Genomic DNA, 27,678 nt, shown 5'->3' with positions numbered 1-27,678 from the left:
CAAGTTCTTTGAATTCTAATTAAAAAAGACAAACAGGGAGAGGTTATCCAAGGTAAGGTGACATGTGCAGAGGCAGGGTGATCTCGCACCATTGTTTTCATTCTGAGGTTGTTTTTGACCCGGTGTCACTGTGCTCTGTTGCATAATGGCTGCCAGTGAGACAGAACATGTGTGAGCCCGTGCGTGTGTTTGTGTGCATTTGAGAGAATCTGTGGGAGTTTTTGTGTGTCCAAATAGCTATAATTCTGGTTGTTATTTACGACAGGAATTGTACTTCAGATATTCTTTGACTGTGTGGCCTTGTAAAGGACCACAGTAAACATTTGTGTGTTTTTGTGGCTGTTTGTGTGTGTGCGCACCCACATTTGTACAATTTTTTTTGCAGCTTGGAGGTTAAACACACTATTGTTATGTATTAGTATTTAGACTTCAGTTTTTGTTCTAAACCGATGAAAAAGGAAACATATGTTTGTTTTTTAAAACAAAGAAATTCGTTTTTAGTTTTTTCCCGCCAACAATACAATACGCTAAATTATAAAACATTAAATATAGTTACATTAAATATTTGTAAATTAAATATCTATATAGATTTAAGATGACTTGCATTTTCTGTCAATGGAGTTTAAAATATTTCCTTCAAAATACAAGATTTGAAAATCTTTCCTGCATCTTTGCCCCAAATAAATAACAAAACCATATTAAAGTAAAAAGAAAACCCCAAAGAAAACCCTTAAGTGTATACTTGTGGTCTAGTCATCAATGACAGAATACACATTAAGTAAAGCTGCAGTGCAAAGAAGGTGCATTCTGTATTATCAACAATGTCAACCTTAACTTCAAGTAAAGGAGAGAGTTCAATTTGTCCTCTAAAATTAGATGTGTATTTTCACTTTAGTGATTTTCTTGGAGTCATTGAGGTGAGATTTAAATAATTTACCAGTCAGAGGTTCTTGCACTGGTGAAATTATAGTCTCAAGATTATTCAATTACTTGTCCCCTAGTTTTTTTTCTCTTGACAGTGTAAAAAAAATAAATCATAAATTAAAAATAAATAAATAAACTGCATCTGTTCTGAGCCTAAGATGAAAGTTTGTTAAGGTACAACACGAAGAGGTTGCCTGTCCATCACAGGGCTAACAAATAAACATTCACGTTCACTCTCATCATATCTAAATGTAGCCCCACCTATCATCAAAAGCTAAGCCTTATCTTTACATTGTTCACAATCTCTTATTATCTTTTATCCATATCCTTAATTATCCACTGGATAGATACATGTTGCCCTTTACCTCACAGACACAAACACAAAAATGTTTACCTAAGCTGCATGAATTATAATGAAAGGTTGCAGTTACAAAGAATCAGTGGTTAAATGTCAGAAGAAGGATACCAACTAGCTGAGGACCTCTGATATTGATGCTAATAAGCTGATCAGACACTGACAGAAAAACCGCGAAGAACAGAGGGGGGGCTTCCTGGAAGAAAGGCGGCAGGGGAGTTTGAAAAACAGAAATCCATTTCTCCCAATTCTCTTTAATTAGCAGCTGTGTGTGTCTTTGTGTCCAGTTGAGTCCATATATTTTTGGCATACGAGTTCAAATGCATGTGCTTAAAATGATGTTTCTCTGTCATTTATAATCTTTATAATTATGTTTTAGGGAATACATTGTAGTATTTAAGTTCTCTCTTTAGCACAAATAGTCTAAAACACCCTGTAGCAGTGATAGCAGTTACCTAACTTGGTACACATTTAGGGAAAATGTGGACCAGGAAGTCTGACAAATTTAAGGCTTATCATGCAGAGTACGTAGGAGAATGGTAACAGGCAAAAGGATCCACAAACATCCAAGGTCAAAGCTAATATACCACATTAGTGTCCAGCATTGGACAGATAGGTCTGCAAATACATGGAGAGCATTCAAGGTTGCATGGTACAGCACTTTCACGGTCACGTACTTTGGCTTGTGATCTTAAATCAGTGCACACATGCTCAAGTAAAATGTAAATGCTGGCTTGTTTGGCTCTCATCTCTAGAGGCATTTCCACAAAAATCCAATCAATATAAGATGATAAATAATAAAATAATAATAAACATTTTTACAGTGCAATATTCAACAAATAAATTCTATCTCTTTCTCGCTCTCTCCCATGATTTTTAGTGTGCAGATCCAGGCAGTGAATGCCATTGGCTCCAGTCCCAACAGTTTACCACTGATCGTGAGGACACGCCCTCTCCCGCCACCGCCGCCCCCACTCGAATGCTCAGCGGCTGGCCCTCAAAGCCTGAAGCTCAAGTGGGGCGAAAACACCAGCCACACACGTGCTCTGCTTGCTGATGACATGGTCTACACACTACAGATGGAGGACAAGAACCACAGGTGGAGTATACATGGACCAGTTTATACTGCTCCATCATCATTGTTTACTTGAGGGAATGGGCTGAGTCCAGCTTATTTAAACAACACATTAAAATCTTGGACTTGAAGCTTATATTTACCCATTTATAAACAAAAAGTGGAACACCGAATTAACCTACTAATCCTGTCTCTATGACAGCAATAGACAGAACGATAGTCTGCATTTATCTATGGAACCTCATGTGTAACAAGGGATTGAAACTATGATGTTGCCCTCAGAGGACTTCTCACCCTATAACTAGTCAATTGATCAAATTAGAACCCAGGTTAAAAATATGCACATCATTGAGAAGAACACACAAATACTAGGAGGACAAAACCAGAGCAGCTGAGGGGAGCCGAGGGAGTGTGTGCATTTAACATTAAAGGTACTTGTGGGGATCTGTGCCTTTTCCTCTGTGTGCAGTAACTAGATGTACCTGGGAGTAGTCATGTTGAGTGGAGCTGGACACAGCAGGGATGCAGCCCCCAACAATCAAGCCTTCATTGAATTGACTGGTCAGACAGCAGCGATAAAAAGAGAAATGGAAAGATAGTGTTAGCAGACTGAGGAGGAGAGGATGGAAAATAATCATGGACAGGGAGTCAAATACACATCTGGGGGCAAAAAAAGTTCAGGAGGAGGGAATTTTTGCAAGTAGCTAGAGCTAAGAGTATCTGTAATGCATCGCACCAGCCCGTCTGCCCAACTGTCAGTTTGTTTAGCTCCCTCCTTTATCCTTCTGGTTGGCCCTTATCAGTGTTTGAATTAAGGGTTGGCTGTATCAAGCTGGCACCTTGACACCCTTGGAATGGGTACCATAACTGACAGATGGGTCCCTAACTGGCAGGCTGTGGTCTGTTAGCTTCTGTGACACACATACACATAAACAAACATAGAGGTATGCGATCGCTCTCTGCCATACCAAATGCAAACAGCTTTCACAGTTTTGTTTACCCTTTTCTAACTGCCACAGTAATGTTTGTGCATATTTATGTACATTTTTCTTTCTTTGTAATCACGCTTGGATGCAGTTAGGTATATTATGCATGTGTCTGTATGCACCCGATGAAGTTATAGGAGTTGGAGTATTAAACATAGTTGGCAACTAAACTCAAGGTTAATTTGTCTTTTTTTTCCCCAAGTGTTTATGCTGTAGACTTAGGGATGAGGAGTGGCTCATTTAAATGAAAGAATGTGTATGTGTTAGTCCCCATAGGGAAAATACTTTTCTGCATTTAACCCATTCACCCAGTGAGGCAGTGGGCAGCCACCAGTGCAGCTCTCGGGGAGCAGTGTGTGGGGAGGGTACCTTGCGATCACTGGCATCTATATTTTAAATGTGTTTTTAAAAAAAGGTGGTATAAGTGGTTAGTGGTGCATCACAGTTTCTTGTACACTGTGTATTTGTGTGCAAAGGCATATAAAATTAAGAATGGACGTAGAAGATTTACAGGGCACTCCTCCTACGCTGCTCTGCTTTCCCCTTTTCTTTCTCATCACGCTCTGTTAAAATGAATTAGAAGGGTTTTTATTTTTTAGTATGAGTTAGCCATGGCAACCAGAAGCTTCACTGCTGACATAATAAGCGAGATTGGAAGGGCACATTGAAAGCAGGGAACTAATGAAATCTTGAAGTATTTAGCTTTGTAAACAAACATATTGAATAGCCAGCAATAATCTGTGCAAATATCATTTCTGATATTACACTTGTGTTTTTGACCTTGACTCCTCCCCTCCTCTGTCTCTTGCTGTCCTCTGATTTAATTCATGTTTATTAATCGGGGTTTATTGTTAGACAGGTGACTGCGAATGTGGAGATTCTGACAATGAATGTGTGCTTCCTTTCAGGAATTATTTCCCCTGCATTGGCATTTTTTACCCTTCCTTTATTTTTCAGTAAACCCAAGCATTCCTCTATTTTATGATGATAAAGAAAGTGTTCTCCGGTTCCCATTATTGTTGCCATTATTTATTTCTCATCCTTGTACCTTCCCATCCTCCTTTCCCTTGCTTGCTCAGACTAATTTTTCTTTTTCTTATCTCCCTGTTTGCAGACTTGTTGCTCATGCGCTGTCCTCCCTGAGTCAGGGCTTTTTATTTTCACTTGTTTCCTGTGCTCCATTCATTTCTCCCTCTTCTCATCCATGTTACCCACTGACATGCCTTGTGTCAAATCTGAGAGTTGCAAGAATGTCATGACAACACGGGGCAGTGTAGTTCAAGGGCTTTATTCTTCTTACACGATGACGTCTGCAGTAGAACAATAACAGATTGTTTCATTACATTCTGACCTCTCTCATCCTGCCCTCTGCTCTGCCATGTTGTAGTTAATTGGTCAGCACCAGGGCAATTCATCTCATTAACTATGTCCTAGTGATTTTTTTGTGCAAGGGTATTTATTGTTTGTTTGTGCTGTGCTAAATGTTAATTATTTTGATGTCTTACCATTTATGTCTGGTCGACTGCGAAGAGGTCATAGCTCCTGATGATGGAAAAGTTAATGCATTAGTTGTTTGTTTTTTTTAAGCCATGCAGTTGATCGCTGCACGTGTTAACTGTATGGCCCACCAGTAAGGCCAAGGTTTAATAACATCATATATCAGCCAGAGAAACACATCACTTCTGTAGTGCAGCTACATAAAGAGCTCATCTGGAGTTATAGCTTTCCACTAAACCGTGACCTCTCTCCTCTCCTCTTTGTCTCGCACTCTCTTTTCTCTCTTCAACATTATCATCATCTCCTTTAATTCTCAATCACCTATCCTTCTGCTTTAACTTCTCTCTCCCTTGCATCCTCCTGCGACTTTACTCTTCTATTACTGCCTCTTCTCTTGTTCATTAACCATTTCCCTTTGTCTTTCTTTTCTCATTCCTCTGCTTCATGGCTTCCTTTGCCACCTAGACATTTAACTTATTTTGCTGCAAAGCTGATTGCTGAGATAAATAACCCCTCTTCGGCTCACATTCACTTATCTCCCAGACTTTTCCTGCTTTTATCTCTCCCACTCCATGAATCTGTCCATCGAGCCAGCCAGGAATGCTTTTGGTGCTCATTTTCATCAGATTTGTGACTATAGCCTGCCACTGTTTGTCCTGCGTGTTCATCAATCATCTCTATCTTTTTTTTTAAGGTGCTTTCTTTTCTTCTGCTGCTCCTCTTGCTTTTCAAGGTCCCCACATTTTATTTCTGAAGTTAATCTTACCTCAGGTTAACATATAATTGTGTTAAAATATTCACATTCACCGCTGAGCTGCTCATCATTTTTCTTGTGACGCCTGCTGTGCTGAGTTAAACTATATCAAGTCACAAACATGGTCTATCAGTCCTTATAACTAAGTTAGTGATTAGTGGGTATCTAAGTGTTTGTGCCTTACTTTTTACTGTTCTTGTTTGACCGTGCTCTGCAATAAGATGGCAACATGATCAGGCTGTAACCTGCCTCAGCCGTATTGACAGCTGGGATCGGCTCCAGCCCCCAGCGACCTTGAATTAGATGGATAGATGGATGGATGTTTAACCATGTTTTTCTCTATTATCATAACTCTTCCCTTCTTATACCCATTCATAACACCATCACCTTCACTTCCCTTCACCATTTCTCCTTTATCTCTGATGGAGTGATCCTTCATGCCTAGGCCTGTCAGTGCTCCCTCTGTCACATTGAACCGTCCTTCCTTTTTAAAATTTTTTTTTAGATTTACATCTTATTGTTTATTTCTCCTTCTTCATTATGTTCCCTGTTTAGGTTTGTGACAATCTACCGTGGTCCCAGCCACACCTACAAGGTTCAGCGATTGACCGAGTCCAGCAGCTACAGCTTCAGAATACAGGCCATCAGTGATGCTGGGGAGGGTCCTTTTTCTGACACACATACGTTCTGCACCACCAAGTCTATACCCCCTGCCCTGAAAGGTAAACCGAAGCGGAGAAAATGTCTTTGTGCACAAACACATTTCACACAAAGAAGTCCTGTCTTCATCACTAGCTATACACCAGCTGCCTTTTCAGATCGTACAGTTGTGCCGTAGGGATATTAGTGGGGAATTATCAGACATATTAAAACGCACAGTCCTCTATTTAGGTAAATCTAACTTTAAATATCTTCAGGGGTCAGATCATGTGAAGATGTCCTACCAGTCCACCAGTGTCAGCTCAATTTCACATATGATGGCAGAGCAACGCAAACACACCAGTGCACGAGTATCCATGCATACAGTAATGTTTGCCACTTCTACGTGGATTAAATCAAGCTTTACGCATGCAACAAATGCATCTGTTTTTGGCTTTTAGTGATGAATTTTACTGTCGCCTGCCTGATTATTGCCTCCAGCATCTGATTGTTACTGTAAGAGAGGGGGTGGCTTATTACAGCTCCAATAATTGCAGTAAGGGGTAACCTCTCTGGATATATCTCTGCACCTCACTGTACAATACCTTGTGCAATACTTTTTGTAAATAGTCAACAGTGCAATAGACTCAATACTTGAAATGTGCAATTCACTTGTATTTTTATTTTTTATTCCTATTTATTCTATTTATCCCCTTTGTATATTTTATTTATATTTGTCTCTGTATTTATATATGTGTGTGTGTGTGTGTGTGTGTGTATATATATATATATATAACAGTTCTGTAACTGTAACTTCGGCCGTTGCTGTGCTTTTTTTGGAAGTCGAATTTCCCAGAGGAACCCACCCGAGGGATTAATAAAGTTCTATCTTATCTTAAAGTATGATGGTAGCTGTGCCGCATAGCATTGATATATCCATAAACCCACTCGAGGGACCGAATAGCTTCTGTAAAGCTCATAGCAGTGTACGCCATCTAAAAGGGTCAGGCATTCATTTGAAACTATAAAGAGCAGGTGATGTTGAGATGAATCAACATATAGATACTTGGTTATCAAAGCAGTTAGTAAAATGTGTTTTGTATTTAATGCAGCAGTTTATTGCAGTCAAAATGACATCGTTGTTGTTAACATTGTAATTTACAGTGTAAAATGACATTAATCCCCAAGGATTTGATTGCAGTGCATAACAAATGTTACAACTGAAAAACAAAATGAATTTCATGACTCACTTTGTTGTAGCTGATGTTCACTATTTATATTCATATATATGTTTCTCAGTTTCCTATTTTTGATTGATAGATTTCAGTTGTTTCTTCTGCTTTGTTTTAGTTCATCCTAAATGAACATTGGCCCTAAGATAAGCCTTACATTTATATGATGTATTTTTTCTATTATACATTATAATATCCCCAAAGTCGTTGCAGTTCCATATTGAAAAATGTTGTTCTTCAATCATAAGTGTTTTGCTGCACTGTTTCACGGAAGAATGAACCTTCTTGGGTATGCTCTTTTTATACCCAGTTTTATACCACTTTTTCTATATGCTGAATCAAGTTTCAGCTCTGGATAAGTTATCTTCTTAATGTTTTCAGTTAAATATAGGCTTTAAGTGTTTGGCAAATCACTGAACTGTGAGTTTATCTACACTTTACTGTTTACAACCTCTGTCAGTGCGTCCCAGGGCAGCTGTGGCTACAATGTAGCTTGCCATCGCCAGTGTGTGAATGGGTGAATGACTGAATGTAGTGTGAAGCGCTTTGGGGTCCTTAGGGACTAGAAAAGCGCTATACAAATGCAGGCCATTTACAACATTTTAAATGTTGTAAAATGATAAACACCATTTCTTGACTTCACAAGAGATGGTGTTCTAATTATACTCTTCATCTGTTTGCAAGCGTCTTTTAACGATATGCAGTCATGTATATGAGATAATGATTTGTTATTATTAATTCCAACAGCTCCCAGAGTGCACCAGCTGGAGGGGAACATGTGTGAGATAACATGGGAAACTATTCCACCAATGAGGGGGGACCCTGTGAGCTATGTGCTCCAGGTGCTGGTGGGACGTGAGTCAGAATACAAACAGGTTTGTAACACACACATGTAAACGGGTCTTACATGAGAGCTGTCCAGTTCATCTAAACACTAGGAAGCTGCTGGAATTAATTAATTCAATTTTCTTTTGACATTTGATAGAAGAGTAAAATACCCATGTGTGAACACTTCCCTCATATACATCCCCCCTGCTGAGAGGTATTAAATACTTTTAATGAAAATTACAAAACAGAAGTATCTCAGGAAGAGTCTGCTGCACCTGGAAATATAGGATTTGATTGCTCACAGCTGCAGCGGTGGGCAGGCAGGTAGACAAAAAGTTATTTGTCTTCAGGGCCATTTCAACTTCTGTTATTGAATTACAGAATGGTTGGTGGGAAGAACTGCACTCTCATAAGTAGATAAAACCTGTGCAGACATATGTTATCAGATGCTGCTTTTAACATTTTGTGTTCTTTTTTGGGGGGGTTGTTTTTCCTTATTTTTGTTGGGTTTTTTTATTTCTTTATGAGAAGACCAGTAAATGCACTCAGTTATATTTACCTCTCGTCAGTTTGAGAGTCTAACAGCTAAAGTTCAGTGCACCTTTATCAAACCATTTCTTCTACTGCAGCACTAAAAATTAAATGGTGTTTTTTGTCTACACACATTCTCCTTTGACACAAACACCACTTACCTTTCTACAAGTTCAATTCCAAAGAAACTCTACCCTGTAAAATGCAAAGAAAAACACAAGGCGGTCATTTAAATGTCTTAAACATGTTTTTTAATCACAATAGAACATAGGAGACATGAAATTTTAAACGGAGACATTTTACTATTTCATCAAAAAATATTAGTTCATTTTGAAGTTGACGGCAGCAACAGGTCTCAAAAGAGTTGGGTGGAGATAACAAAAGACCGAAAAAACTAAGTGGTGCTAAAAAGAAACAGCCGGAGGAACATTTTGCAACTAGTTAGGTTTATTGGCAAAATGTCAGTAACATGACATCTTAGAGGGGCAGAGTTTCTCAGAAGCAAAGCTAGAAGGAGAATTCACCAGTCTGCGAACACACCCCCTCCCCCCCAAAAAAAACAAAACAAAAAAAACGCATCATCAAATCGTGGAACAGTTTCATAATAATGTTCTTCAATATAAAATGGTGAAAACTTTTAGTATCCAATCATCTACAGTACATAATATCTTGAAATGATTCTGAGAATCTGGAGGATCTCGGTGTGATCCTCGCCTGTGATCTTTCGGCTCTCAAGCAGCACTGCAGTAACATCAATTACACTGTAAGGACTCAGGAACTCTTCCAGAAATCATTGTGAACACAGTTCCAATGCAGATTAAAACTCTATCGTGCAAAGAAAAAGCAAAATGTAAAAATGTTGTTAACATGAAAGTAGAAAACTGTTCTGTGGGAGGACAAATTTGAAATTCTTTTCAGGAAACTTGAATGATACTATGATACGTCCTCCACACTACAGAAGCGAGGGACCATTTGGCTTGTTATCAGCGCTTAGTTCAAAATCCTGTATGCCTGAGGGTATGGGAGCCCAATAATGCCTAGGGAAACTGGCACTTTGCTCATCTGGAAAGACAACATTAATGCTGAAAGGTGTATATATAGGTTTTAGAGCAACATATGCTCCCATCCAGGAGACATCTTTTTAAGGGTGGTCATTAAAAAGATGTCTCCTGGACAGCTTCTTGTAGAAGAGTCCGGGTGCTGAACTGGCCTGCCTCTTCACCAGACCTTTCACCAGCTGAAAACGTCTGGCACATCATGAGAAACAAAATACACCAAAGAAGACCTTAATGAGGACTGTTGCACACCTAGAAACCTATCAAATAAGAATGATAGGAAGAACATTCCTCTCCCAAAAATTGAGCAACAAATCTACTAAGTTGGTAAAAGAGGATTAAATGTTGCTACCATTAAATTCCAAATTTCTTAAAATTTTCACAGTTTAAACATCTAATTTGTTTTGTTTTTCTGTGTTCTTTGAATAAAATATGAGTTTACGTGAGCATGCATGTCTGTTTTCTAGCTAAAATGATTTCACTCAGGAGCATGTTATGCTTTTTAGTTGGATGAAAATCTGCGTCCTTTGCGCTTATCTTATTTCTTTCTTAAAATGTCTTTCTTATCCAAGTCAGCTGTAAAACTTTTTTCACCTCTTTCCTGCCTTCAAAGGTTTTCAAGGGAGAGGAGGGTGTGTTTCAAATCTCCGGTCTCCAGAGCAACACAGACTACCGTTTCCGTGTGGGTGCCTGCCGCCGTTGCCAGGATACGTGCCAGGAGCTGTGTGGACCACTGAGCCCTTCCTCTTTGTTCACGCTGCGTCGCCAGGAGGCAGCATCATCAGGAGAGCAGTGTGCCGTGGAAGCAGGCAAAGGAGCGGGCCTGATCTCGAGCGACGAGCGCTTTGCGGCGCTGATTGTGTGTGTGTTTGCAGGCTTCTCCATCCTCATGGCCTGCTTGCTACAGTACTTCTTCATGAAGTGAGGGAATTTTTAATTATAGGATAGAAAGAGAAAGCAAAATCGCAGAAAAAAAAACTTTAAAAAACATCTATGAAAGAACCGAATGAAATCAAAACAAACACTTGAGATGTACATTCAACGCTATCTATGATTTTTTTTGGTTATTTTTTGATTCAGGCTTTTCCCACCTTGTTCCTGTTGTCTTTTGCCTTCACTCACTTTGGACTTTTTCCCTCTCCGTCTCTGTTGTCTTCATACCATTGTCCGTCTCATTTGTTAAGGATTTCTGTCGAGGGAAGCCTTGTCTGAGTTGTACCTCGTTTGGGAAAGAAAGCTGATAATCAAGCCTTAAAATAGCTGTGAGCAAAACAGTTGCTCTCCAGACTGACTTGCATGTTTTTATTTTGTATCTTTTTAAAACATATTCACTTAGAGAACATATATTTCTTGATGGTCATTGCCTTACTTTTTTGGTTTATTTTTCAGTGTTTAATTTGCATTTTTTTTGCTGTAGTCTTTATTCATTCAGCCATATTCCAGTGTAGGCCTTCAAAGCTTTAGTTGTTCTTACTTACCCAGTTTGTTACAACTCTACAGGCTGTCAGACATTTCACGCAATCTGCACCCGTTCTCACATGCAGACTGACAAATACCCAGTGCACAGACAAAGGTGCAGACTTACATGCATAACCTTGCACACATATCCAATTACACTAATGCAATGACAATGAGAAAGACATTTCATCCTAAGAAGTAAATCACATATCTGCTTAGCTTTTTACATTCACTCATTCACTCTTTCCGCTACCAAAGTGATGCAATCCATGTATGGTTTAAGATGCTGCTATCCTTTGATTTTATTATATCTACAAAAGAATGGAAAACCAGTAATCTAATATATGAACTCTATATATAGATATGTATATTATAGCAAATACTATGATGCTATAAATTGATGTAATATAAGTGATGGCAATGTAAGGTCTGAAGTACAGTGTAAAAGGGGGAATAGTGGACTCTAGGTGCTCATAGACGGCAGCTCTGAGGTCAGCTCAGCAGCTTGCACATTTAGTTGAAGGAGCCCTTAAACACTTGTCTTGGTTCAGAATATGAGCCCTTGAAGGTATTGGTTTGTGAGGCTTAAACTGGCTTTGGGGAGCCGGGCTGTGGTTGTGATCGGCTGCAGCAGACAAGGAAAGGGCTGGGCTGAGCATATTTTGGGCCATTGGTCAGTTCTTCTTTAATCTACCATCTCAAATACCATTGCTCCAGCCTATTTATCTGTAGCTTTACTAGCGATATGTACGTAGCTCCACTGACCCAGAGGTGCTAACAGTCTGCCAGCTAACCGGCCTTCTCAGAGCTGTATGGGTGTTAACTAGGAAAGCCATTAGGAGTTAGCTTGTGCTTTAGCCCCCACTAAGAATTAGCCAGCCAGAGCAATGCTAAAGCTGTTTCTCCTTCCGGCTAGCCTGTCAATTGATGCATTTAAAGTCTATTCTCCTCTTTTCTCATTTCCCACCCGTGATTATCTGTAATTACCCTTTTTGCTCTGGCCACTTTTCTCTTGCTTTCGATCCATCCCATCTGTCTGCCCATGCACTACTCTCACTTTCCCTCTCTTCTCTCTCGCTCTCTCTATTAAAAGGTGCTTTATTGATATGTAATCAGAGCAGTAGCAAGTCTGTGGTCTCTCCTCAGACGGACATGTTCTCTGAGGACTTGAACTAATGTTCACTAACCAAACAAGCCTTTGACAGGACACAACTCATCAGAACAGGGCATTCTAACACACATAACAGCCCCTCACCTCCCACCCAAGTCCCCAAAACCCTTTTTAACCCCAACCCGAAGCAACAAAGCCAAGGTACAACCCAATACATGCCCCGATAATCCAAAGAAGTCACCCTGACCTGCGTAATTAATGTGTGACATGTTTGTCGGATGGGGTGCAGGGAGTAAAAGGGATTGGATGGGAGACGGAGGTAATGATTAGCTCTGATTGGCAGCCTGTAATGTACCTCAGGGATAAGGCCTCACAGAGGGGAGATCTAATCTTGTCATCCCTATTGCTGTCATCATGATAATTTATCATTTTAGCTTCTTTTCTTCTTTTTTTCTCTCTTCCTTCCCTTTGTTCTCTCATTTTTGATGCTGTATCTTGTGCTCTGTCTGTGCTGTGCCTTGCTCCTGTTTGTGTCAGTAAGTAAAGTGGTTTACTAGCTTAAAAAACCTTTGCCAAAGTTGGTGGGAAAGTAAAGGTAGAGTTCTTTTCTAGGTTTTATTTATACTATATATTTGCATACAGTACTTTACATGCCAATTACAGTGCAATCTTCATTTATTTATTGTTAAAAGATTAAGAGACAAGTGTAGTTATATACTAATTTTTTCTTGTAGCATGTTTTTTTTTCTTTTGTTTTAATGGATGTATGTTAGATTGTATGATTAAGGCCAGCATTCCTTATCTCAGTAACCCTTTAAGTATTTTTCTTACAGCTGTTGGGAACCTGTAGCTCATCAGTCCATGAATTGCAGTTATCATTGCCGTTTCAAACATTTAACCAAATTGCCTATGTATTTTTATTTTATTTTATTTTATTTTTTACATTTCCTGTTTTGGCTGTGCACAGGCAAGCAGTTCTTGAAACGCTTAGAGAAACATGTAGCAAGCCAGGTCTTATGGTCAATTCAAGTCATCTGTTTTGGGATAAATGTTGCTGCCTTTGGCTTTTGTTCTGATTAGTGTTATAATGAAGCTTCTGATATCTATTTTTACTGTTTTAATGCCAAAGTGCAAACTTTTTATGTCCACTAGTTGTTGCGTTTTGAATCGTCTAAAGGGTTCTGAGATGTTCTTCTGCAGCGACACAGCATTACGACTATTATCATTATTCTTTCTAAAGGAAAAAAAAACATTAACTTGATCTGTGATATTTCTTCTTTTCATATTATCTTTTATTGTTTTGTTTTGTAAAGCAAAATGTGCCATTATGAAATGTGTAGCCCCTTTCGGTGGAGTTTTTTTTCCCGTTTTTTAATTTTTACACAACCTGATTTCACACTGAAAGGTAAAGAAAGCAAAAACAATCATACGATGGTTTCCGGCAGATGATGAAAATAATAATATTGATAAATCCTTTTTCAGGCTTGTGCTGGTATAACAGTAGTGAGCTTTTTTGTGTCCGTACATTGCTAAGAGATGATATACAGAGATATCTATAGAGCTATAGAAGAAGACGGTAAATTCATTATGACTAACAGAGTTGAAGCACTTTTTTATGCCAAGCATTAGGCTTGATGAGGTAAATATGAGCGATAGGAAACGTGATCCTTTGCTCTATTCCAAACTCTACTGCCAACACTGTCTGTTACTTTTATTGGCATTATTCTGTTATTGGCATCACTGTGACATTGGCATTACTGGGGCGCTCTCTGCAGAATGCACAGTACAGCCACAAAGAAAGGAAAGTTTATAGGGAGTATGGTGCCTTTGTCTGATGTGTTCATCTTGTGTCTGCCTGTTGCATTGTAATTGACAGGTGACTTGTGAGGTGTCCTTTCCTTAAACTCCTGATGTTATGTTGCCCAACACTACCCCCTTTTAAGCCTTAATTCCCCAGTGGAAGAGCAGAGGTTTGCTTGGTGTATGGTCATTGTCAGGCCAGTTATGCTAGTGTTAAATAGTCCAAGGTTAGCACAGTGTTAACAAAAAGGCACTGTGTTTGTGGGCAGGGTACTCCCTTGATGTGCATTGTTGGGGGTTTTTTTTGCGTTTTTTCCCCTCAAATACAGGTGATTTTATAGAACCCCAGCCTCCCTACTCACCACCCTGCAGGTCCTGTACATTTGGCGGGTATGTCAAGAGTGAGAGACAATGTTTTGCCCAGCAACCCCACGTCTGTGCCTTCTGATCATTTTTTTTTTGAATGTTTTGTACATGTAGAGATTTTGACTGAGAGATTGGCGATTTGACAAACATACAGAGACTCACAGGTATTTAACTATTTTTTAAGTAAGACAAAAACAGAAACATATTTTTACCTCACAATTAAAAAATAAACATTCCAACGTTGTCATGGTCTACGAATTGAGGAAAAAAAGAAATTCATGCATTTCTTCTTGTATTGTAAATGTTAGACAATTTCATATGCATTATATAAAAGAAACTGCCATATCAATTTTAATGTATAGATTTTTGCAAATACTACCCTATGTATGTAAGACGTAACTGTATCGGTAGCGTATATATAATATATTTATGCCCAATAAATGTTTTAATTTTTTTCTGTCTTTAATTGCACTGTTTATTGAATGTCAACATTACGCTTCAACACAATGATGCTCTGCAGTTTGTTGGTTTGTTCTTTTTTTGGATAGGACTTCCCAAACCAGCTGAATACATCAATATAGGGTGGAGAAACAAGTATAAACACACTTCTGACATTCTCTGTGGCAGTATTGATTTGTATCTTTCAGATTTAATAAGAGGGTCATTATTGTCATTTCATCTGCATCATCTTTGTGTACTGTTGTAAACATAGAGGACTGATAATCAATATTTATAATATTAGGGTTTAAATTAGAATTACTCAGCTGGAGAGCTCATCTTACGAGCACTGTAATTCATTTGAAATTTCACCGCAAATCATTAATATAATAGTTTTTGCCTTTAATTTGTCACTTAGGGTTCAAGGATTTGAGGTGAGTGTAAATGTGTGTCTGTGAAGGTTTGTCATGTTGAGATTTACTCTCTGGTGGCCTTAATACTGTTTAACCAGAAAGCTGTGACAAGACTAAATCACAGACTTTATGCCCTGCTGGCCCTGAAAGCATGCCGGACAGAAACTGCAGCACTGCAAGGTCAATATTCCTCAATCACAGGCAATCCAAGGGCATCAGAGGAACATTAGTCTTTTTGTCTTAACAAAAAGACCATAGATTACATTTATGAAAGAAAATCAAACATTTATTTTCCTAGTCAAACTACAAATCCTTTTTTTAAGTGCACTGCAGTAGCTTTTGTTGAACAATACCGTTCTATAGGTTAATATGGTATAAGTCTAGTGACTGGAAGTGGTAGGATTTCACTGTCGGGTGTTCCAGTTTTCACATTTTTAATGCAGGAACCTTTTTCCAAAGATTCCCGAGAAACAAAACAAAAAGTGTCACTTTGTGGCTTTCAAATGTTTGGGTCAAAATTGATAGCTTAATAATTAACAGTCCAGACTGCTAATACACTGATAGGGTTATGTACGTATTCCTCATGGGGAAAATCAACATTTCATATTCATTTCATGTTCAAAAGTCTATACTGAACTATTTAGACTTAAATTTTTAAGCAATTGTTTTTGTATTAACAAAAAACTGCAGGCTGGGGTTCTTTTGTACAGACTGATGTTTATAATGATGCCTTTAATGTTTTCACTTGACTATCGAATTAAATGTAAAATTTAGCACAGACACAGGGTGCTTGTCCCAACCAGGATGAAGGAGATTGACAATAACTTTAGGTGCCACTAGTGTGGACACAGATGCCTAATCTTATTTGAACGAAAGCTTCTTGGAGGATTCTTTTTGTCGTCATCATCAGGAGACTGATGAAAAAATATAGCTGCGTTTGTCCTGGTCTGAACCATCTGCACTATCCCATTTGCAGATGACTTCATTTTTGGTCCACCCCTGTGAGTGTACTTGTAAACAGTCAGTGTGTTGGTATACCAGCAAACATTAGCTTGTCTGAACTGGTATCAAAATAATAAAAAAAAAGGTGCTGCATTTTTAAAAATACTTATTTAATTCCACTCTCATCCTAATTGTGTAATGTTCATTTATCCACACTCACAACCTTCATTTAAACAAGCTCTTGTGATTTCTGATTCACTGTTTGAGCCTCTTCTCTTTCACCTTGTGTTTTATTGTCCATTTCCACTGAGGTATTTCATGTGGACTTTTGTGTTTCAGATCTCTTCTTCTCTCCACCTTTCATCCACCCACTTCTCCTGTGAGTTACCAACTCAACTTTGAGCTTTAATTCCCTGTGAATCCTTCATTACCTTTCATAGTCATTCTAATTTTCAATCTGCTGAACATTTTTGCACTCAAAGGCTTTTGCTGACTCCCCTGTAAGTGTTTTGATCAAGTACCTGAGGGGAATTTAGTGATGAATGAGTGCTCTTTTGAGGTCTGCTTCATATTGGCAGCACCTGCTGTCTTATAAGCTATCTAATGTGATAGAATGGAGCCTGGTGGCACCAAGAAAATCCTGTCAGCTGAGATGGGAGAGGCACATTGCAGTGTCCCTTCGGCCAGTGTTAAACCCCTTTGAGGCCAACATTATATAGTGGGGTACTGCTGGGCCACATGGAGAAATGACTGCATACCCTATTGTTATCTTTTGTTATTTTTTAATGTGACTGAGAAGGTGTTTACTGGTGTTTGTTGGTTTAATAACCCTGATTGCAGTTTGCATCTCATATCTGCTGAGGGCAACTTTCTGACTGTCGAGTCGGTTACACAAAGAATATGAATACTGTGTACAAAAGAGGAGGAAACTTTTTGTTTCTTTTACAAGACATTATCATAGACATACACATTAACTAAGTGAAGATAGTCACATAGATTAATAAAAAAAAAAAAAGCAATAAATTTTGACTGTTAATAAGTATGGATTGATAAAAGCATGTCATGTTATCAGTATATGGTCATAAACATTCATTTAACAGATACATTCTTCAAAGTCATGAGGCCATGTTTTAAATCAAGGAAGCTGCTGTGGTGATTTGGACTGCGTAAACCACCTGAGTGTACTGCATTACAAAGCATCTATATACAAATTATAGCAAAGATCTTTTCGACAAGGCTCTTTACAAATCACTTTACAAAATGTACCACTTTTACATTTCCACCTGTTGTGTTATCTTACACAAGCTCAAAGGAAAATCTATTTTAAAACTTTCTTATACATTGTTGTAGCACTTCATCAGACTGGAAAACATTTAAAATCACTTTACATGCCATGATCTGCTGTTTAATCACCCATGAAGACTTTTCATCTTCCAGGCTTTAGTAAATTGTTAAATGAGAAAAAGAAGACACATATTATACAGTTTACATCGTGTGAGAACTCACTTCTCTCGTTTGTCAGTGGAAAACCATGTCTCCTAAAGATAAGTGTGAAGCCTTGGGCTAGCTTACAGTGGAAGCTACTTGTATAGAAGCAGGACTAGTGAAAATGAATGTTTTTGTTGCCATAAATATGGCTGCAAAAAGCATGATTGCTATTGGTAAATTAGACAAATTTATAATAACGTTTTGTGTTTACAGCCACAGCAAAAGATAGCATTGTATGCTTAATCAGTGCAACATATGTAACTATAGCTGGTGACTGAAAACATGTGGATAACACTGCTGGAAAATGGTGCACAGTTCACATGGCCCAGAAAGTGACTGCTAACATGTTTATTTATACATTAACAGGCAGCTTTCTTTGTGTATGCACCAGACCTAAACTTGCAGAGTCATAAGACCTGTAAAAACCTTTTGCGTTGCTACCTTATAGGACCCCCCCACACCCCCTAATACACATTTCTGATGGTCCTACAGATTAAACAGTGCTGATCATTTAACAGTGAAATACATTCAACAAGATCAGAGACTGATACATATTTTGGAAATATAAATTGTCTCACAATCACAAAAAAAAGCAAAGGCTGTGCACCACAAAGATTCACAAGAATACTCACAGGGACTGTTGACTCACCCCATTGATCCCAAACACAGCATTGATTTGAATATAAAAGTGCCCACTGGGAATTTTGACAACTTATAACAGTAACCCACGACATCTTCATGTAACGTGACTAAAAGCATACCCAAAAGCATGACACTTGGCCTGCATAGCACATGCAAAAATCTCTTCCACACACATGCACATACACACTGCACCTCTGCCTCTGTCTTAATGAGTACAGAGCTGTGCCGCAAATTCTACAGTGCTTTCTTTGTCATCCAGAATATAAATGCAGTATAAGGCATTTGTAGATGTGCGTGACATTTATACGTGAGCACACAGGCGTGCGTGTCTGTTTTTGATTGATATCCTGTAAGCATTTCAGGCCAGTGACTTTTGCACTTCACCAGTTTTGCTTTTCAATTGTTTTCTATGAATAGTGTGTGGCACTTGCTGAAATAACCGAACAAGACAAGTAACTGAGCAAATTGTATTTAAAAGAAAGCGTTTTATGCATATGGAGCGTTTATGGCTAGTGCTTTTTTAATCATCCTTTTTGATTCCAGTCAAATAAAGGCAAGTGCTCACCACAATTTTGCATCGCCCTGACAGAAATTAGGGCCTTTACGTGAGTAATGTAGATCCACGACTAATAGCTTTATTCATTACGCCAGCCATTTAGGCCATGCATTCAAAAGCTGATTGTAGACTCTGTCCAGCCGTTTGAGCCATCTCCCTTCACAGTGCTCGCTGTGCGACCCCGTGGCGGCAGGCTGTCAGTCAGGCCGAAGAGGCGCGCCGCTGCACCCCGGTATTTCCACGACATGGTGTTATAGAGGATGGGATTGATGGCAGCACTCAAGTAAAAGAGAACCACTGACACCAAGCTACAGTACTCGGATAACAACGACAGCAACGGGGAAGGAGCATCCAGAGAGCGGAACTGCAAGTAGCGACCCACATGGAAAGGCAACCAACACAGGACAAAGGCCAGCACAACAACCACTTTTGGAAAAAAAAAAACATAAAAAGGAGCAGGGGTTAGTCAAAGGAGATGCTGATTAACATTTTCTACCTAAACATATATATCTTTATTTGGACATTTGAACTGATATCACTTTAATATGAACACAGTTTAAAGCCCTAAGGTGTCTTTCATGTGTCGACAACTCAAACTCGAATCATGTAAGAACTTTAGAATTTTTGCATAATTTGCGCGTTCTGGAAACTTACCCAGCATCTTTATGGTCTGCCTGTTGCTCTTATCCCTGTGAGACACGCGGTTGCTCATGTTCGTCTCCCGGTGCCTTTGCCACAGCCGACGGCCTATCAGGCCGTAGAGCACTGTCAGACAGAACACGGGCATGAAGAAGAAAACGGAGCTCAGCCACACCATGGCCCCCATCAGACCGGATTGCACAGCATAGTGCGTCATCTTACACTCTCGGGTGTCCTCAGCCTCCAGGAATAAGTTAGACTCATTCATCCACGAACTGAAGTTTAGTGGCCCCATGGTGTCCTGCTCTACTCCCACCATGACAAACACAGGGCCTGCGCTCAAAAGGGACACTGTCCATAACAGACAAATCAAGGCTCTTACGCGCCTTTTGGTTACCAGAGCCTTGGCGCGCAATGGGAAACAGATCGCCAGGTAGCGCTCTACTGACAGGGCGGTGATGCTGAGGATGGTGGAGTAAGTGCTTGATTCTGACACAAACTGAAAGAGTTTGCAGAGCGCGTCTCCAAAGCGCCAGGGCCTGTATCTCCACATGCGGTAGAGGTCAAGTGGCATGCAAAGGAAAATGAGTAGATCGGATACCGCCATGCTGCACAGGTACAGATTGGTGGTCGTGCGCATGTCCCGGTACTTGCTGACCACCAAAATGGTCATAACATTCCCGGCCACCCCTATCAGAAACAGCAGTGTGCAGGCGACGGTGATGGCCGTTAGGAGAGGAATTGAATAATAATTGAGAGGGGGCGGGGAAGGGTCAGCTTTGCTTATGGTATTGTTGGTCTCCTCCCAGGTGCAGTTATGGTGGAGGCACTCCAGTTGGCTGGGCCAGGAGGGCATTGTTGCCTCTGGGTTATTCTCCCGGCCGCACCTGACCCTGACTGCTGATGTCACCCTGGATCTGGGACTCCTCATGCCCCTCGATGCCGCACTCACCTGCGTTATTCATTGTTTGATTTCCGGAGTTAAGAAAAACGTGTAACGGAGGAGATCAGGCGTGAACACAAGTAATATCCTTAGTGGTGCAAGCAATCCTGTGTAGCCTAACACTTCTTTACTTTGAAGATCAAACACGACATAGACGGTGTTGAACAGACTATAACAGAAATATGAGGCCATCTCAGATCGATCCGAATTATCCACCCCATCTTCATAACGCACACTAAAGTGTTCCAAAAGTACCTGAAGAGTAGGAGTGATGGTTACAAAATGCATTACATCCGGATATTCGCAAGCTATAAATCGCCAGCCGAAATTTTTGGGGATGTATACTCCAATAAAAACGAATATGACAGAAAATAAAAACAGATCTAGTATTTAAAAATCTAACATTTAAGCGCATCTTATCTTCTCCATCTTTAAAAAAAATATTTGTGAAACCCACCAGAAGCCTGAGGTCCTTCATGCGCTAAGAAGCCCCAAAGAGTCCCCATCAGCGGCAGCAAGTCCCCGCGTTTTCACAAAATAAAAAGCAAAATATTGGATCGGTTGACGAGTTGCATCTGGCAGCATGTGATGGTGAGTCAGACTCAGGGTCATAATGATGCGGCAGCAGCAAAAAAACATCTGTCCTGCAAATGACAGTGGCGCTCAAACTCAGCCAAACACAAACGGGCAAATAACAACTAGCGTGAAAACAATCACTGTCTGACGGAAGGGAGACAGTTTAATAAAACTCACAAACACCACGAAAGAACGATGCATTGTCAATGGAATAAAAAATCTAAGAGTCCAAATGGTTAAAGAAGAAATATCAGTCAAGACCGATGAAAAAAATCCACCTTAACACCAGACTTCTGTTCTGCTCCTGTAGTTATGGTGCATATCCAGTGTGTGGATCATGATTCCCGGTGCGCAAAACATCTTACCCAAGTGAAGTGGTTGTGTTGTGGGGGTCTGCTCTGAGTGTGATGCTGCAACACCACCTACCGGTACTGTTGCAGTGATTGGTAGCGGTTTCAGCATTTTAAGCAATTATGCCTTTTGTGTTTACCACCAGCCAATGAGAAAGAGTATTCCTCATTAGCATTTGGAGAATAAGTCGACTCTCTCTCTGTTTTATGATGTGATGGACCAAGAAGACAAGGAAAGTCAGGCAAGGGTTAAAGTCCATAAAACAAACTTGGTTAAATTATACAAAAAATAAAATAAAATAAATAAAAATACAATAAATATTGAGCCCATAAAAGAGGTCAAAGTAACAGAACTCTACTCAAAAGCTGGCAACAAACACTAACCTACCTAAATGAGACAAAAGGGAAACTTAAAAAGTGGCTGATCAGCCCACAAAGACACAAAAAGGGTTAGAACGCGCCAAAACCTAACTGAAACTAACATAATAAATTCCATTTCCCACCCATGATCCAGAGTTGTCGTGTGATCCAATTTTCAAGTCTTCACATAGGCTTTCTCCGCCCGTTTTCCACCTCTTAGCTCATCAACCAAGGGCCTGGAAGCAGCTGCTGCTGAGGTCTCAAAGGCTACGTTCACACTGCAGGCGAAAGCGCATCAAATCCGATTTTTTGGACCCTATGCGACCCATATCCGATCATGGTATGACAGTGTGAACGGCACAAATTCGATATTTTCAAATCCGATCTGGGTCACTTTCGTATGTGGTACTGATTCCGATACATATCCGATGTTTTAGAAAGCGACTGCTGTTTGAACGGTCATGTCGCATTAAATCCGTCTTTTACGTCACTGACACAAGACAGACGCCAATTATCAGTTCTGGAGAAGACATCGCGAACGCTTCCTGGCCAATAAGTGTAGATGTTAGTGAAACTGTTGGGAAGACAACGTTGGGGAAACGTGAACATTTTACTTTCACGTATATTTTATGTACTGTATAATCTGATTAGTTTAATTCTAAAGTCCGAAGTCTTTATATTAAGGCCCATCAGTCAAACAATATGGTTTGCTCTGGGTGTACAGAGCGTGTTGTGTGTGACGTCTTCTTTTGCGCATGCGGGCCGCTTTGAGCGTTCACACTAGAGCGCGTTTGCTGTCGCATTTTATTTGTAGTGTGAACAAGCAGACACAAAAATCGGATTTGATCAAAAAATCGGAATTGAGCATTAACACCTGCAGTGTGAACGTAGCCAAATTGTCATGCGCCCTAGAAATATGGATTATAATGAATGACCCCTTTGCACAAAGCAGAAAAAGACACTTTCTTTTCTGGTTGCCCATTACCTATTTAACTTTCACAATATATTATATGTTGCCCTAAGAACTGGCACGATAACTGGCCATTCTGCCTTATATTAAAATACAATAAACAAAACAAAAACGCAGGTAACACTAACAGAATAATTGATAACGATCTTGTGCATTTTCAGATTGCCATTAAAAATTTACCCCCTGATATGTTCAGTGCTGTATAAACATTCTCTAGTTTGGACAACAATGTACATTATACCATTTCCCACAACGAAATAACATCTATTTCTTCACTGAAATGTTCAGAATCTAAGAATACATGAATTTGAATAAACATGTGTTACTTTACAACAATCTCACCTACAAACCTACTTTGCAAAAACAATTTAAAGCTTATACTTAATTGCTACTTCTTAAATGGTTAAGAAAATAGATGGATAGATAAATAATATTTCTCAGTTTACTATATTCAGTTAAATATAGGAAACAAGTAATTTGCAAACCATTGCATTCTGTCTTTATTTACAGAAGTAACTTAGAATTTTGGGTTGTAGATCAATATACACTATGAATGGACTTCAAGTTGCCAAATCACATTTGTATAAGTTGCCTATTGGAACCAAAATGACCTCCAAACTTGTGGGGCTTGTCACAAAAAGCCCAACAACATAACTTAGCCTTCACCATAATTTCTGGGCACGTTCTGGCATCTCTGCTCTACTAACTAACAATGGAGAGTGTAAGTCAGCAGTATAAGAAATGCAGTGAGTGAATGTATGTGTGCAAACGCCCAAAAAGGTGGATGGAAGGCAGACCAATCACCACAATGCAGTTTTTCCGGCCCCGGCCCCACTGAACTGGTTGGTCTAAACTAATTACATAATTACTCTAGGGTAGGTTAGGATTGCCTCGATAAGAGTGAGAGGCTTATCACCCTTTTTAATGACATATAATTAAGATATATCAGATTATTTTCCTTTTGTCTTAAGCAAAAACAAAAATAAAATAGCAAAAATCACACCTTTGACTGGCAGCATAGTTCTGTTTTTCCTGCACGGATGAGATTCTCATGTTTCAATTGGTGTTATCTCTCTGCCCTTTGCTCAGTGCTTACCAGCTGACACCGTTTATGACCACTGAATTATGATGTGTGTGTGTTTAAGCGAGGAGACGAAGCCGGTTAGTTAGAAATGACTTGAGAAAGACTGATCTTGCTGTCGTTAGCTTTCGGGACAGCCGTGCTTTGAAGGTTTCCGGTATGTATCTGTCATCATTTGATATAGATGTGTGTACAGACCATTGGATGCGTGTGTTTACACATGCAAGTGCGTATTTGTACAATGGTCTAAAGCACAACTTTAGACATTTGTACTGCACAGTCAAACGTCGTGGTTTGGTGTGCCCATAACAACTGAAGTAATGCCAAATAACAGACTGACTCACTATTTACATGGACAAAATTGGATTGTTTCTAAGACAACACGAGTTAACAGCAAAACTGGTTGTATTACCTGTTATGTCATGTTTTTATTTTAGTGTCGGGATCGATTTAATTTCTCAGATGCGTTTCTTTTTAGTAGAGTTGAAAATGTGTGTTATTTATTTAGAAAAAGACAGTTCTCATCTATTTTTATTTGAAAATGAAGCACATTTAGCATCCTTCCAGAGGTGTGGACTCGAGTCACATGACTTGGACTCGAGTCAGACTCGAGTCATTAATTTTATGACTTTAGACTTGACTTGAAAAAATGTTCTAAGACTTGTGACTTGACTTGGACTTTTACACCAATGACTTGGGACTTGAATTGGACTTGAACCGGTTTACTTGAAAAGACTTGATATTTTACCCCAAATATAAAATTTAACATGCATATTATATAGAGATTGAAAATGTGACGTCATTCACGGGTAGAACCGCAAAGGATTCTGGGAACTCGTGGCAAGAGGTACTAGCGCACGCAGGCTTTCAATTAAAATCAGTCACACAGCAATAAAAAGAAACACAAAAATGTCAAGAAGCTGTTGTATTATTAACTGCAATAGCCGGTCGCATGACAGCCACGGGAAGCCGACGGGTAAAGAGATCGGTTGTTATTGGATTATGTCGTTGAAGAGAAATTGTTTGAGCCATGTTTCCAAAGTAACAAAGACGCTACGGGTGGCCTGGATTGCAGCCATTCAAAGATCAAATATAACGTCCCAGAACACTCCAGCTCACAGGTTAGTCTGCTCCAAGCATTTACACAAAGGTCAGTCTGCTGTTGTAGTTAACATAATTGGTGATATAGGTTACAAGCAAGTCTGGCGCTGAACAGAAATTGTCGTGCTATGCTCCTGTGTTTATTGTGCATAAATAGTGAATTGTCCTGACACAATATTGCGTTTCGCTTCTGTTATTATGGTACATTGACAAAAACATATACTTTTATTCACAGGATAAAACAGGTTTTTTGTATCACTAATTGCCCAGTACGATTACAGCATACAGTATTATTGTCACTGCTACATTTCTGTGATGGGTACCAGAAATTATTTCCACTACTAATTAATTACCGTTGAGCTCAAAGGTCCTATTAATAAACGGTTAAGGAATGTGTATTTATGACGACAATTTGTGAGACTGGTAAACTTATGATACGTACGATGGTCTTTCGTTCTACACGGTGCATTTCAAGGTCCTGCACCCATCCGTCGGTAAACTGTACCTGGGCTTGTTGCAGTGACCTGAAGTTACTAAACTTCATGAGTGTATGCACTCACTCCAAGAACCGTATGATTATAAATATGCATATAAATATGCTACGATGAGATAGCTGACTTCATCTAACTAGCAAATGTTGTCCAGGCTACGTTGGTGATACAGTTTTTTTTAAAATGATATTTTAAAAAAATATATCATTTATTTATGTATGATATTTTTGTCATGCGATTTCAAAGCCGGTCTTACAACCGCATCCAAGAATAACATGCAGCTTATCTCAGAACTGTCGGTGAAAATTATTCTTGGAGCTAGGTTTAATTGAGCTGCATTTTAAAGAGGTGCAATTTCACAATTTGTGTATATTTTCTAAGTTCACTATTTTGTCATGTGTTGAGAAAAACACAGATTAAAAAATTACATGGTCTAATATTTACATTTAGCATAACTGCAACATGCTTTTTTTCGTTTTTTTTTTAAAGACTCGAAAGGACTTGAAATTCAAAGTTTCAGACTTGTGACTTGACTCGGACTTTTACACCAGTGACTTGAGACTCGACTCTGACTTGCCTGACATTACTTGAGACTTGACTTGAGACTTGAGGATAAAGACTTGAGACTTACTTGAGACTTGCAAAACAATGACTTGGTCCCACCTCTGCATCCTTCATGTGTCAAGTGCACGTGGTAAATGTGGTAAAGGTTTGTGGTTACATTTTTATCTGCAATGTTAACTGAGAAAGTGTTTCCAGGGTGTGGTCGATTTCAGGTTAAAGTCCCTATCAAACCCATAATATACACTCTCGAGAACTACTGGCTTTACTCGGCCTGCACAGAGGTGCAGTACATCAATTATTCCACTAGATGGAAGAAGAGATCGCTTTCCTTTTAGTTTGAAGGCAAAACATACGGAGTATAAGTTGTATTTATACACCAAGTTTAAGTGAAGACACAGCCAAATCAAATGCCTAACTATTTTTCTTTTTTTTTCTTCTTATTTTTAAATATTTAGTATAACACCCAAGTGACATGTGCAATGATACACAGAGAGATGAGCTATAAATAATGGAAAGCAAGAAAAATAAACAAATAACAGAGAATGAGTAAAAGTGAGAAGTGATGAGATAATAGGCAGAGTCAGTGTCAAAGAATTTCCCAAGTGTACTCCTCCTACTTCAGCACAAGTCCAGCACTATTTTTTATCCAATGAGAAAAGGCTATGGGAAGAGTCTCTTTTTGTGATTGGCCTAGAGTTTGTGTGACCCCTCCCTTCCTGAGGAGTTGGAGAGAGTTCACTGTTAGTTTTTTTTCCCAGCCACACTTACAGAAGTGCAGACTAGAAGGAGCTGTCTGCTGTCGCCGCTGCTGCTGCTGTGCAATTCTTTGTCTGCTTAGGCGTCTTAGTTGCTTTAGTTTTGCCCAACATTGAGTAAAGCCAGGTGGATCAGACTAAGCAACATGTGGACTGCACGTCCACAGAAAGAGCAGGTTGGTAATGTGTCCCTCTGACTCTCTGTTTGTTTTTGTGTCTGCTCTGTTCTATTTGCGTCCAGGGGCTTTGGGAGATATGTGTCTGTGACACTCTTTGGCTTTGGGTTATCACTGGAATCATGGACAAGAAATGTACAGTGGATTATACTGGAGTACTGCTGAACAAGTTGGATTAGTTCTTTTTGAGCTGCAGCAGAGCAAATACGTGGTTAATGTGCATCACTGTTTCTGTTCCTTGTCACAAAATGATATATGCTGTACTAAGATTTAGTCACAAGTAAAGTGTAAAATGTAAAGAGTGGCTGCTATAGTGAGGTGTGAAGATGAATCTCCTGATCTTTTTGTTGGTTACTTTGTACCAGTGTAATGCTGTGACAAATAATGTTTTACCTGTTGCATAAGACTTCACAGGTGTGCGTGTGTGCATGTCTGTTTGTGTGTTGGCCTGATGTCCCCTTTCTCATGCCTTGTGGGAAAACTGGTTGCTGCAGCTGGAATGTCATGGGAAGACTGCAGATATTTTTTTTCCTGCTGTTCGCCCATAGAAAACCAGCCCCCTCCCCTCTGCAGTTCTTCTGT

General features: G+C 39.4%; 3 protein-coding genes across 6 annotated transcripts in view; 2 read left to right on the top strand and 1 right to left on the bottom strand.

Moving 5' to 3' along the window:
• The window catches only part of fndc3ba (fibronectin type III domain containing 3Ba), an 89,470-nt gene extending 74,405 nt beyond the window's left edge, over nt 1–15,065 (top strand). For both annotated transcript variants that reach the window (XM_082516951.1, XM_082516952.1), the window contains exons 24-27: nt 2,160–2,378; nt 6,147–6,313; nt 8,210–8,337; nt 10,490–15,065. In XM_082516951.1, coding sequence (XP_082373077.1) covers nt 2,160–2,378; nt 6,147–6,313; nt 8,210–8,337; nt 10,490–10,801 — 826 coding nt within the window. In that variant the 3' untranslated portion in view covers nt 10,802–15,065. The remainder of the gene's footprint in view (nt 1–2,159; nt 2,379–6,146; nt 6,314–8,209; nt 8,338–10,489) is intronic.
• A 2,048-nt stretch (nt 15,066–17,113) lies between these two features.
• Nucleotides 17,114–21,866, bottom strand: ghsra (growth hormone secretagogue receptor a). 2 transcript variants are annotated; one of them, XM_082515024.1, is made up of 3 exons: nt 21,130–21,866; nt 19,745–20,681; nt 17,114–19,516 (listed from the first exon to the last, which is right to left on the bottom strand). In XM_082515024.1, the coding sequence occupies exons 1-3, from the start codon at nt 21,148–21,150 to the stop codon at nt 19,203–19,205; spliced, it is 1,272 nt and encodes a 423-aa protein (XP_082371150.1). In that variant the 5' UTR covers nt 21,151–21,866; the 3' UTR covers nt 17,114–19,202. The 2 variants fall into 2 exon arrangements, with proteins under 2 accessions (XP_082371150.1, XP_082371151.1); XM_082515025.1 differs by having other exon boundaries at nt 19,745–20,927; nt 21,130–21,175.
• Nucleotides 21,867–24,704: 2,838 nt separating this feature from the next.
• pld1a (phospholipase D1a) overlaps nt 24,705–27,678 on the top strand; it is a 33,335-nt gene continuing 30,361 nt past the window's right edge. Inside the window, exon 1 of one of the 2 annotated variants that reach the window (XM_082515146.1) lies at nt 24,705–25,130. The gene's annotated coding sequence lies outside the window, so the exon portion shown is untranslated. Of the gene's footprint in view, nt 25,131–26,919; nt 27,097–27,678 lie in introns of those variants that run through there. The other variant, XM_082515145.1, reaches the window with a different exon arrangement.

This window comes from Aulonocara stuartgranti (genome assembly GCF_965226115.1).
Source record: "Aulonocara stuartgranti genome assembly, chromosome: 19".
Classification (NCBI taxonomy): Eukaryota; Metazoa; Chordata; class Actinopteri; order Cichliformes; family Cichlidae; genus Aulonocara; species Aulonocara stuartgranti.
The sequence above is the reverse complement of the archived record's forward strand: the minus strand, read 5'-3'. Positions and strand labels throughout refer to the sequence as shown.